This window comes from Bombina bombina, chromosome 2 (genome assembly GCF_027579735.1).
Source record: "Bombina bombina isolate aBomBom1 chromosome 2, aBomBom1.pri, whole genome shotgun sequence".
NCBI lineage: Eukaryota > Metazoa > Chordata > Amphibia > Anura > Bombinatoridae > Bombina > Bombina bombina.
In genome coordinates, this window is record NC_069500.1 from 1233944778 (window position 1) to 1233958819 (window position 14042).

Genomic DNA, 14042 nt, shown 5'->3' on the forward strand with positions numbered 1-14042 from the left:
GTAGATTTAAATGTATTTATGTTATGTTTTATGTAACGTTTTGTTAACATACTACCTTTACACAAGGGTTTCAGTCGCGCTAAGCCTATGAGATTTAAATGTTATTGCGCTCTTTCGATTGCGTTTACTTTCAACTTGTAATATGCACAATATTTCCGACGTGCGTAAAAAGACGCTATCACTTGCGTGCAACAGTTAGTGTGCCACTTGTAATCTTTATGGTTGAAGGTGCAATTGACCAGTGGTAAAATATCTTTAACTTTTGATTGATAAGAATGTATGTATAGATATTCTACCATTGTACTAACTGACACTAATAGCAATATTATGATAGATTATGCTAAGAGTACATCTGTTTATATATGAATGTCATTTTACAAATTAACATAAATACAATCTTCCTCTGTTGTTTTACAGATGCTTATACAACCTCAGAAGTGACCTATGTATGGACACGCAATGCAACAGATTCAGTAGTGGTGGCAGCAGATGGCTCAAGATTAAATCAGTATGACCTTCTAGGACAATTAGTTGGAAAAGAAACAATAAGGTCAAGCACAGGTCAGTTAATTTACTTTGTTTATTATATTTAAATGGCATTATAAATGATTATCTTAAATAATATAATTAGACAGTGTAAAAGTTAAAGGGACAGTTTGAAAAACACAGACCCGCTCAGAAGATCACAGAGAGCGGGTCTGTAAAACAGCAGGTTTTATTTAAAATTCAAAGGGGAAGTTTTAAAACATTTGCGCTAATATAATGTTATATAATTCTGTACATAGTGCAGAATTATATAACATTATTTTTAATGTTTACTGACACTTTAAACTATTTTTTGAAAGTTATAGATGGCTCTTGCACTCATTATGCTTTTCTTTCTCAACAAATACAAATGCCTAGATTACGAGTCTTGCGTTAGCCTTAAAGAACAGCATTGAGAGGTCCCAACACTGCTTTTTAACGCCTGCTGGTATTATGAGTCTTGCAGGTACAGGTGTACCACTCACTTTTTTCTGTGACTCGAGCGTACCGCAAATCCACTTACGTAAATTGCGTATCCTATCTTTTCAATGCGATTTTCCTAACGCCGGTATTATGAGTCTTGGAAAAAGTGAGCGGTACAGCCTCTCCTGTCAAGACTCCTACCGCATTTAAAAGTCAGTAGTTAAGAGTTTTATGGGCTAACGCCGTAACATAAAACTCTTAACTAAAGTGCTAAAAAGTACACTAACACCCATAAACTACCTATTAACCCCTGAACTGAGCCCCCCCCCATCGCAAACACTTAAATAAAATTTTTAACCCCTAATCTGCCGACCGGACATCGCCGCCACTTTAATAAATATATTAACCCCTAAACCGCACTCCCGCCTCGCAAACACTAGTTAAATTTTATTAACCCCTAATCTGCCGTCCCTAACATCGCCAACACCTACCTACAATTATTAACCCCTAATCTGCCGCCCCCAACGTTGCCGCCACTATAATAAAGTTATTAACTCCTAAATCTAAGTCTAACCCTAACACACCCTAACTTAAATATAATTTAAATACATCTAAATAAATATTTCTATCATTAACTAAATAATTCTATTTTTAAACTAAATACCTATAAAATAAACCCTAAGCTAGCTACAATATAACTAATAGTTACATTGTAGCTAGCTTAGGGTTTATTTTTATTTCACAGGCAACTTTGTATTTATTTTAAATAGGTACAATAGTTATTAAAAATAACTATTTAGTAACTTCCTAGTTAAAATAAATACAAATTTACCTGTAAAATAAAACCTAACCTAAGCTACAATTACACCTAACACTACACTATAATTAAATAAATTACCTAAATTAACTAAAAATAATTATAATTAAATTAAATAAACTAAATTACTAAAAAAAACAAACACTAAATTACAGAAAATAATAAAATAATTACAATTTGTTTAAACTAATTACACCTAATCTAATCCCCCTAATAAAATAAAAAAGCCCCCCAAAATAAAAAAAAAAATCCCTACCCTACACTAAATTACAATTAGCCCTTAAAAGGGCTTTTTGCGGGGCATTGCCCCAAAGTAATCAGCTCTTTTACCTGTAAAAAAAATACAATACCCCCCCAACATTACAACACACCACCCACACACCCAACCCTACTCTAAAACCCACTCAATCCCCCCTTAATAAAACCTAACATTAACCCCCTTGAAGATCACCCTACCTTGAGACGTCTTGACCCAACCGGGCAGAAGTGGTCCTCCAGACGGTCCGAAGTCTTCATCCTATCCGAGCAGAAGAGGTCCTCCAGATGGCCAGAAGTCTTCATCCAGGTGGCATCTTCTATCTTTATCCATCCGGAGCGGATTGGGTCCATCTTCAAAACATCCGACGCAGAGCATCCTCTTCGTTTGACGGCAACTGGAACAATGACAGTTCCTTTAAATGACGTCATCCAAGATGGCGTCCCTTCAATTCCAATTGGCTAATAGAATTCTATCAGCCAATCGGAATTAAGGTAGAAACAATCCTATTGGCTGATCCAATCAGCCAATAGGATTGAGCTTGCATTCTATTGGCTGTTCCAATCAGCCAATAGTATGTGAGGTCAATCCTATTGGCTGTTCTAATCAGCCAATAGGATTGAACTTCAATCCTAATGGCTGATTGGATCAGTCAATAGGATTTTTTCTACCTTAATTCTGATTGACTGATAGAATTCTATCAGCCAATCGGAATTGAAGGGATGCCATCTTGGATGACGTCATTTAAAGTACCCATCATTGTTCCAGTCGCCATTGAACGAAGAGGATGCTTCGCGTCAGATGTCTTGAAGATGGACCCACTCCGCGCCGGATGGATGAAGATAGAAGATGCCGCCTGGATGAAGACTTCTGGCCGTTTGGATGGACCTCTTCTGCCCCGAATAGGATGAAGACTTCGGACCATCTGGAGGACCACTTCTGCCCGGTTGGGTGAAGACATCTCAAGGTAGGGTGATCTTCAAGGGGGTAGTGTTAGGTTTTATTAAGGGGGATTGGGTGGGTTTTAGATTAGGGTTGGGTGTGTGAGTGGTGGGTTTTAATGTTGGAGGGTATTGTACTTTTTATAGGGTAGGGATTTTTTTATTTTGGGGGGCTTTTTTATTTTATTAGGGGGATTAGATTAGGTATAATTAGTTTAAAAAAAATTGTAATTATTTTATTATTTTCTGTAATTTAGTGTTTGTTTTTTTCGTACTTCAGTTTAATTGTAATTAATTGTAGTTAATTTAGGTAATTTATTTAATTATAGTGTAGTGTTAGGTGTAATTGTAGCTTAGGTTAGGTTTTATTTTACAGGTATATTTGTATTAAGGAAGTTATTAAATAGCTAATAACTAATAATAATATTGTACCTAGTTAAAATAAATACAAAGTTGCCTGTAAAATAAAAATAAATCCTAAACTAGCTACAATGTAACTATTAGTTATATTGTAGCTAGCTTAGGGTTTATTTTATAGGTACGTATTTAGTTTAAAAAAGGAATAATTTATTTAATTATTGGAATATTTATTTAGATGTATTTAAAGTATATTTAAGTTAGGGGGTGTTAGGGTTAGAATTAGATTTAAGGGTTAATAACTTTATTATAGTGGCGGCGACGTTGGGGACGGCAGATTAGGGGTTAATAATTGTAGGTAGGTGTCGGCGCCATTGGGGGCAGTAGATTAGGGGTTAATAAATATAATGTAGGTGGCAGCGGTGTCCGGAGCGGCAGATTAGGGGTTAATAATATAAAGCAGGTGTCAGCGATGTCGGGGGCGGCAGATTAGGGGTTAATAAGTTTAAGATTAGGGATGTTTAGACTCAGGGTTCATGTTAGGGTGTTAGGTGGAGACATAAATGTATTTCCCCATAGGAATCAATGGGGCTGCGTTAGAAGCTGAACGCTGCTTTTTTGCAGATGTTAGGTTTTTTTTCAGCCAGCTCTGCCCCATTGATCGCTATGGGGAAATTGTGCACAAGCACGTTTTGCCAGCTAACCGCTACCGTAAGTAGCGCTGGTATTGAGGTGAGGTGTGGAGCTAAATTCTGCTCTATGCTCACTTTTTTGCGGCTAACGCCGGGTTTGTAAAAACCCGTAATACCAGCGTTACTGTAGGTGAGCGTTAGCACTGCACACCATTACCGACAAAAACTCCTAATCTAGCCGAAAGTGAGATAATAGAAAATATACTGCCATTAACAGTAGTTATTGAGTTTTCATTTTCATAACATTTTCTATTGCACAAAAAACAAACACATAGTTGTAGGCTGATTAAAGCCATTATTTTTATCCTCTGTTTTTTTTTTTATTTGTTTCTAGTATAGTTGTTTTCTTTGTTAAAAAAAAACAACAACAAAAACTACTGGGATTCTATACTTTGCATGGAGTGTCACATCATGCTCCTCTTTATTTGTGACGGGTTTATCAATGTCTATTTGGACAATTCAAGACAATGGCCTCTAGTTATCAAGGACTGGTGGACCTGATCCAACAGTGCCGATCAGGTCCGTCAGACCTCGCTGAATACGGCGAGCAATACACTTGCTGTATTCAGCATTGCACCAGCAGCTCACAAGAGCTGCTGGTGCAATGCCGCCCCCTACAGACTCGCGGCCAATCATTGGCCGCCAGCAGGGGGGTGTCATTCAACCCGATCGTATTCGATCGGGTTGATTTCCGGCGATGTGTGTCCGCCTGCTCAGAGCAGGCGGACAGGTTATGGAGCAGCGGTCTTTGTGACCGCTGTTTCATAACTGCTGTTTCTGGCGAGCCTGCAGGCTCGCCAGAAACACGGGGGATACATATGCCCCATTCCCTTATCTTATTATCAGATTGTGTCTTTTCTAATCCTTTTTCTCTCCTCTTGTCCAACAAAATAAGATAAGAACACCCAAAAAAATGGTTCAGCCGCACACAAATCAAGGTAACACACTATGGCCTCTATTTAACAAAGTCTGTCAGACGTTGCTGAATGCGGAGAGCAATACGCTCTCTGTATTCAGCATTGAACCAGCAGCTCACAAGAGCTGCTGGTGCAATGCCGCCCCCTGCAGACTCGCGGCCAATGGGCCGCCAGCAGGGAGGTGTCAATCAACCCGATCGTACTCGATCGGGTTGATTTCCGGCGATGTCTGTCCGCCTGCTCAGAGCAGGCGGACAGGTTATGGAGCAGCGGTCACAAAGACCGCTAACTTCATAACTGCCCACAAGTTCACTTGTGGCCCACAAGCTCAGTACGGAGCTTGTTAAATGGGCGCCAATGTATTATGCCATTCTCATACTATTACCACAAACATGTGGACATCTAATAAAACACTTATCTGCAGATAAGGAAAAGGAGATGTGCATACATTAGATTAATAGACAGATCAGACAGGTAGCCAGATTAGCCTCGAAGCTTAGTCCCAATCTTCAGGATCCCAAGCGACTAATCTCAAAGCAAATTTCATCAATGAATCGTTAATTCTAGTGTCCTTTGTCACAGGATACTGGGATAATAAAGCACATGTAAACAGGCATAATCGGGTGCATAAAGGTACAGTAGCACAGAGACACCTAGCGGTTAACCTAATGCATAGAAAAAGCCTGGACAATAGCGTGACCAGTACTTCTTATGGTATTTAACGTCAAAGGTGCCCCACCGTCTCAGGTATTTGCCCAAAATGCACCACACACCTGTCTGTAGCAAGAAAAACACTGGATAACTCCAACTGCAGACAAACATGGAGTCAAAGTGCCTCAAAAGCGTGACTGCTGATGATGCATTTTGCCCCTCCCACAGGCAGCACAGATCTATACCTCATGACTCCAATAAGTTATTTATACAGAATACACCTCCCTCCATGATGACTCCATCCAATCACAGTCCTCGCCTACATCATGTCATTGTGAAATATACTTCCTAAGCATCAAAGTTAATAGCAACATTCAGAATAAGGACACACTACACAACAGAATACTCTACTTTCTCATTTAACCATTCAGGGTCAGAGTGATTAAAGTTAAAATCCACCATGTTTCTTGCTGTAGTAGTTTTCTGTTCAAATTACCACCTTGTCTCCCAACTGAAGCATGTTCAATACCAATTATAGTGAAGCTGTTGATGTCACAATCATGTCAATCTTTAAATTGAATGGCTACCCTATTAGATTTATCACCATCCTTGATAGCATTCCTATTTTTTTATTATTCTAGACTTAAAGTCGCGATTCATTTTCTCAACATAGAACTTTGGGCATTGACAGCATAGCAAGTAAATAACCCTCTCTGTCTTACAGTTAATTCTCTGATTGATCCAAAATGTCTTAGATCCATCCACAGTAAACCTTCCCAAGATGAGGGCAGTACACACACTTTCCACAAGGAGAACTACCTGTTGTCTGTGAATGTTTGGCTTAGCACACCTAACAAAAAGTTTAAATACATCGTTGGGAGTGCTGCCAATGAGACCAAATACAAAACAAATGGTATTGGTGCACATCCATTTATAAATAAACAACACATATTTAAATGCTGCAAAAAATTGCCTGCAAAAAACAGCTATGCCTTTTTATTAAAATTGGGATCTTAGTCACACAATATGGCTATATTCTGCTTAGCCAGTTACCAACTTACAAGGTGTCCCAATATTGACTGATCCTAACACTACAGCACTTTGCCTTCATGGGCTGAATCATTCCTGTTTTTACTCTCAATAATATAGAGAAAATAACTAATTGTGTAGTTCACTAAAAAATCTAGACAGGCCAGAAGGCTTGTTTTTTTCCCACAGTAAACATCTGAATTTCATTGTTTCCAATGCAGCAAAGGATTCTGGGTAAGATATGCAAATGAGGTTCACAATGACACACTTTTTACTTCAAGTCTGCTTTTCAGCAGATTCCCTTTATGCCAAAGCATCGCTGTTCACACAGCTTATAAGCTTAGCTAGGGTTAGTGCAGTGATTCATAACCATCCCAGGACAGACTGTTTCCTGGATTTTGCCACTCATCAGCTGGAGACTCCCTGGCTTTATATATACAAAACTCCTTTACACTATTATGAGTACACCTGAATTAGGGCGGGGTGCTTTAACCAATGTAAGATGGTCAGTCTCCCTTTATTTATAAATACAAATACAAGATTTGGGGAGATTGACCATCTTCCATTGATAGTATCAGTGGTCACGCTTTTGAGACACTTTGACTTTGACATGTTCGTCTGCAGTTGAAGGAGTTATCAAGTGTTTTACTTGCTACAGGCCTGTGTTTGGTACATTTTGGGCACATACCTGAGACAGTGGGGAACCTTTGGCATTGGATATGATAAGTTCTAAGCGCTATTGCCCAGGTTTGGGTTTTGGTGATCAGTTTTCCTTAACCCCTAGGTGTCTCTGTGCAGCAGTGCCTTTATGCACCCAGTTATGCCTGTTAACATATGCTTTATTATCCCAGTATCCTGTGACAGAGGACACTAGATTGAACGATTCATCAATGGAATTTGCTTTGTGATTATTCGCTTGGGATCCTGAAGATTGGGACTAAGCTTGGAGGTTGATCTAGCTCACCGTCTGATCTGTTTATTAATCTAGTGCATGCATCACATCTCCTTTTCCATATCTGCAGATAAGTATAATATGTCCATATGTTTGTGGAAATGATGGGAAAATTTCATAATAAATTGTGTGTTACCTTGATTTGTGTGCAGCTGAACCATTCTTTTGGGTGTTCTTATTTTTGTTCACCCACTTACTTTATATTATATATATATATTGATATAGGGTAATGATTTTTTTTTCCTCATATACAACTTTGCTAAGGCAAAAATATCATGAATTATTGCTAAGTTACCAACAGACTGTGGGCTTGTGACTAAGGGTAAATTCAATGCCCTTTCTCCAAAATCATGCAGCAGAATTCAATTACTATCATGCCTAATAGTATAATGTCCATCCAGGAAGGAACCTTTAGGTTGGGATGTGACTAAACGCATAGTCCCAGTGAAAAGGATTAATTCCAGGACATTACCAAGTCAATAGGCCAAGGCATAGTCAGACAAGCAGGTTTAAGCAACAATTAGACCGTATAAGTACTAAGTTGCTTTGCAGAAGTACAGTCGAAGTCAAAGGTCAAAACCAGAAGAAAAACAAAGTAAAAAATGTTACCAGAAGAATAGTTGAATCCAAACAAAAGGTCAAAACAAGGTAGCAGACAAGTCAGGTATCAGTTAGAATCAAAAAGAGTAGTCAAGCAACAAGCGGAAAGCAGGCACACACGCCAAAACAGTTAGTGCACGTAAAGCCACAAAGTCAATAACATTCCTTGTCAAGACTGACTGGCAGCAACCAGCACAGTGTTAACCCAGTGATAGAGAGCACAGCTCTGCCAGAGCTCTAAGTGTGAATGTGGCAATTACAGACTAGTTAGCTATCCTTTTTTGTCCAGTAACATAACTTGGAGCCTTATTCCTTGTTCCAGTGTTTGTTCTTTCTGAATTGAAGCCACTGGTCCCTATTTTAGCTTCTTGTAGCCATGGTGACTCCCAGTACTCCTCACAGTAGTGGAGAGTGGGATTGTTTAAATTTAAATACAAATTTTTAGATTAAGTATGTAACTAATACCTGGTTGATAAAATGTTTATCAGACAATCTGACAGTTTTATCAGCTAATCATAGGAGAGAGGTTCTTGTAAGTCATACAATATATTTTTAGGTCATATATGCAACTCAAAAACAACTGTATTTTATCACAAACTTCTAGTCAAAAAGTGTTTTCCTTTAAGACACCCAAACATTTTTTCTCTGGAGGCTTCAGAAATCTGATTTCATAATTCAGGTGCTCTGCTGTGTATCAGAACCTCTTGTTGTCATTGTTTTCATGTCTTTATTCTATTATGATGATCCTCAAATAACTTATACACAGATTATTTTTTTTCTTGATTGAGGTGTTGTGTATGTCATGTCCTTAAATGGACATAACAAAGCAAGATGAAAATGTTCTAATGTGTTAGTGCATTTTATTAATGCACTACTGTTTGCATATAACTATGGCCTCAGTCACAATCTATGCTTTTTCTGGTGTTTTCTTGGGTCAGAAAAGGCTAATTTTTCAATTCTGCAAAAACACAATAGCGAGATTTCAGCCCTGTCTCTCACTTGGAAAGAAGTTTTCAGCCACACAAAATGAGACCTATTTACATTATGGACCCGGAAACTGCATGATGATCATAATATGTTTTCTTCTCACTTTTCAACTACTTCAACTACTTACATTTTTAGCTTATTAAATTCGACACCTGTAGGCAATTAGTAAGTCCTTGGAAGGTCTTTTCGCCCCCCTTTTCACGTCTATTTTAAAACCGTCTTTTACATTGCACCTAGGTTAAATACTGGCCACTGGAGACATTCTAGAGGTTTGTTAAAGGGACACTAAATCCAATTTTTTTCTTTCATGATTCAGATAGAGCATGCAACTTTCTAATTTACTTCTATTATCAATTTTTCTTCGTTCTTGTGCTATCTTTATTTGAAAAAGAAGGCATCTAAGCTAGCACTTGTTTATTGGGGCTGTCCATTCAGCAAGGACAACCCCGGTTGTGAACCAAAAATGGGCCGACTTCTAAACTTACATTCTTGCTTTTCAAAGGAAGATAGCAAAATAATTAATAAAAATTGATAATAGATGTAAATTAGAAAGTTGCTTAAAATGAATGCTCACGCTGGTTAAAAATGGGTTTATGTCAATCACCCCGTGTTACCAATTCCTTGGCTCTCGTAAGGGAGTGTCTACCTTAGAGAAAATTGCATTAGATTGGAACTTGTTGATACCTCATAACAATATTGATACCAGATGTATACAAGCATCTATCTCTAAAGTATCTCAGGCTACTTTGTCCTCTACTTGGAGGGAAGCACATATCAAACTTTTACATAAGACATACTTCACTCCTGAAAAAGGCTTTAAATCCTGGAACCCTAGTTTTAATAAATGCCCTAAATGTTCCTTTCCTGCTGCAGATTTGCTACACATGATGTGGAAATGTCCAAAAATTAGGCATTATTGGTGGAAATTAGAATATTGGTTGAATAACTCACTGAAGATCTCCCCTCTGATTCTATCATTGATGCAGATTATACTTTGTCTGAAGAATAGTGAGGGTTATCAGCCAAGTGAAAAATTAATAAACATGTCTGTCCTAGCAGCTAGATATATAATTTTAAAAAAATGGAAAATGAGAGCGATCCCAAGTATTCCAGAGATTAAAAATTGCCTGAAGAAGCAATGTGTATTAGAACAGATAGATACCAATATGGAGAGTGATTCAGATATTAGACAATTTTTCAACAAATGGTCAGCATTTATTAAATCACTTTCACCCAATGAGATAGATTACTTAATATTTCCATTTAGGAATTCAGAGTTAGTACTGATGGGTATGTGGTAGTACGCTGACGCATCCTCCTCGCCTTTTCGCTTCTCTTTTTTTGGCTCTGTCCCCCCCCCCCCCCCACCACCTTTTTTTTTTTTCTTTTTTTTTAATACCCTGTGTTGACTATTGATTTAAAAAGAGGGTAAGCTGTTAAGTTCCCTTAGTAAAGTATAACAAGAACAGAGAGTTTATCCATTTTGGAATATAGGTTAATTGGTGCAAAAGCTATTTTTTTTTGTTTGTTTGTTGTTGTTGTTTGGTTCAGAGTGGGAAGAAAAAGGGGGAAAACCCCCCCAGCAATGTAAGGCCGAATTATAAAGATATGCCTGTCTAGCCTTATTGGTTAAATCTGGTTGTAATTTTAAGTTATGTATATATTACATTCTTTTTTGTATGACCTTATTGTTTGTATGCCTTGCAAGGCGCAAACTCTATGTGTATGATGCATTTTCTAACTCTAAAATAAAAAATAAATAAAAATTGCATGCTCTATCTAAATCATAAAATAAAAAATGTGGCTTCAGTGTCCCTTTAAAGGAACAGTCTACTTCAGAATTGTTATTGTTTAAAAAGATAGATAATCCCTTTATTACACATTCCCCAGTTTTGCATAACCAACACTGTTATAGTAATACACTTTTTACGTGGTATCTTAGCCTCTTCAGACTACCCCCTTATCTCAGTTCTTTTGACAGACATGCATTTTAGCCCATTAGTACTGACTCTTAAATAACTCCTCAGAAGTGAGCACAATGTTATCTACATGAGATAAGAGGCAGTTCAATGGCTTAGAAATCAGTTTATGAGCCTACCTAGGTTTAGCTTTCCACAAAGAATACAAAGAGAGCAAAGCAAATTTGATGATAAAAGTAAATTGGAAAGTTGTTTAAAATTGCATGACCTATCTAAATCATGAACGTTTTATTTTGACTAGACTGTCCCTTTAACATAAATGTATGCCTGAGAATATCAGTCTCTGGTCCCTTTGATACACTTCTTCCTATAACTTGTTTTTAGTGGTTAATGAATCAAGGTGTAACAGTTCATAACAATATTACGTGAATCATCAGATATTACAATTAAAAAATGAGGTGATAGGTTTATATGTTCAGGGTACTATGCCATTTCATTTCTATTGATGTTTGTAGAGTTTATGGTTAAAAAGACAGTAAATATTTTGTTTTCTGCATTTATTATTGCTATTATTTCTAACCATGCTTTTTTTTTTACCATCACTCTAGAAAAGCCAGGCATGTGCCCTATCTCCTGTTCCATAGACTGTAACTAATTTACAGCCAACTGATATTCAAAGACAGGGCATGTTGATTATAATAGAGGGCTGCAGGATAGCTCTAGTTGTATTTCACTGAGTTTATTAATATTAAATGCTTCAAGACTGTAATATAAATTGCTTATCTGTAGTAAAAAAAAATCACAATATACTTTAATTATTTATTGTATCCTTTTCTGCAATTCAACTCTAAGCATTGTTTAACGCTACTGTATTTTACAGAACCTTTGCTAAATCACTATGGTAACTTGGATGCAAAAGTGTGTATATTGCAAAAACATGTTTAATTGTATTGAAAAAACACTGCTGTTTTTTTGCCTATATATAGGGACTTTGAGATTGCAATATAAAATGTGAATATTCTTCCATTATTTATTTTTCCCAATTTTCCTGTAATTTTACTCTGTTGGTTTTCTACTTCTGAGAACTGGAAGTGTACACTACAGACTTCACAAGACTAACCTGTTACATATCTGTGCCTAGTTGGCCTTATATGAGGAGATAAGATACGCACACATTATTTTATGGAGACTAAATTTTTCATTTCATTCTTTAGTATATAAACAGCTAATATAATTTAATGAAATACAGCTGCATCTTACTCTCAGGCTAATATTTACTTTGAATGCATCATTATGTTTGACATTTAGTACTTTATATCCCTTTAAATATGGTGTTCAGTACAAGAATATGTCTATGTATTTATCATTTAAAACACTTTAAAACTGTAAAATATATTTAAACCATGGTTTATTTTTTTCATGCCCCTATAAATGCATCATAAATCAGATAAAGCATGTGACAGCACTTTTCTGCACCACAGAGGGCTATGAAAAAAACTTGTAACATGTGTTATTTTCTGGATGGCAGGGGAATACACCGTTATGACAGCACATTTCCATTTGAAGCGAAAAATTGGTTACTTTGTGATTCAGACATACCTCCCGTGCATCATGACAGTCATTTTGTCTCAGGTGTCATTCTGGCTGAACAGAGAATCTGTGCCTGCAAGAACAGTTTTTGGTAAGTAAAATGAGCCCTGCTCACAATATATACAGTATATATATATATATATATATATATATATATATATATATATATATATATATATATTCTATTTAGTTGTAAGTTATTGTAATAATTCCTCATTTAATCAATTGATACACTTAAGAAGTTGGTGATTTCCAGAAATGGTATAGGTGTGTTCTAACAATTGCATTGTAGAGAGAATGTTGCCCCATGAAATGTGTTCTGTATTTCAAATATTTGAAGATAGATCGTTGGCATTCACAAATTACATCCAATTCACATAAATAACATAAAAATCTATAAAAAACATTATACAAATGTTTGTTTGGAAGAAATGTTTAAATGGCCATTCTAGTGGAAAAAAAAGTGCATGGTCTGATTTGTTAGAGCATTTAATTTTAGCACTAGCGACTGAAGTCTATGAGTTGGATTACAAGTGGCTCACTTATGTTAACAATGGATGCAGGGTTAAACACATAGGGCCAGATTACAAGTGGAGCGCTAAATTTCGCTTTGATGAAAGCGATATTTGCGCTCCACTGTGTAATACCAGCTCCACGAAAATGTGCGCTGGTATTACAAGTTTTCATGCATTGTGCTCACGAGAGCGCTCTTCCTTAGGCTCCTATGGGAGCCTAGTTTTGGTGCTGTCATAAGTAAGTAGCACAGGGATGGGCAGCAGTGTTATATATATGTATATGATTATATACATATATATATTTATGTGTTTATGTGTATATACATATAACACATATTAACACATATATTTATATGTATATAAGCATTTACATATACATTTTCAGTGAACACACAGTTCCCTTTGACCGCAATGTAAAGGTACTTTTTCAAACACCCCACTCCCACCAACTTTAGCCCCCAAAATACTGTCTAGTGCAGTTATATGATTAAAAAATAAAGGTTTAGCATTCAACTAAGAATATCAAGTGAACAAAGCAAAATTGGTGATAAACGTAAATTGGAAAGTTGTTTAAAATTACATGCCCTATTTGAATTATGAAAGTTTTTTTGGACTTGACTGTCCCTTTAAGAGGAATATACGTATAGTAGACTCCAGTTCCAATGTAATTGTTTTTCAGACTTCTGACCTTTGACCTTATTTCTCCACGTGTGATATTTATGAACAGAGTTATTAGTCACTGTAATGTTAATGTGAAATTATCAAATATTTATTTATTACAAATCTTTATACAAATAAGTTTTTTTGGCCAACTCATAAAGTATAAATATAAAGTTTAATTTTATGTATATCAAAAGATTGCATAAAGCTT

The 14042-nt window shown here is 36.5% G+C and overlaps 1 protein-coding gene across 1 annotated transcript in view; it reads left to right on the forward strand.

Moving 5' to 3' along the window:
• Positions 1–14042, forward strand: part of GABRA2 (gamma-aminobutyric acid type A receptor subunit alpha2) — a 289596-nt gene that overhangs the window by 190361 nt on the left and 85193 nt on the right. Inside the window, exons 5-6 of the mRNA XM_053700268.1 lie at positions 418–561; positions 12595–12747. Of these exons, the coding sequence (XP_053556243.1) occupies positions 418–561; positions 12595–12747 (297 nt within the window). The remainder of the gene's footprint in view (positions 1–417; positions 562–12594; positions 12748–14042) is intronic.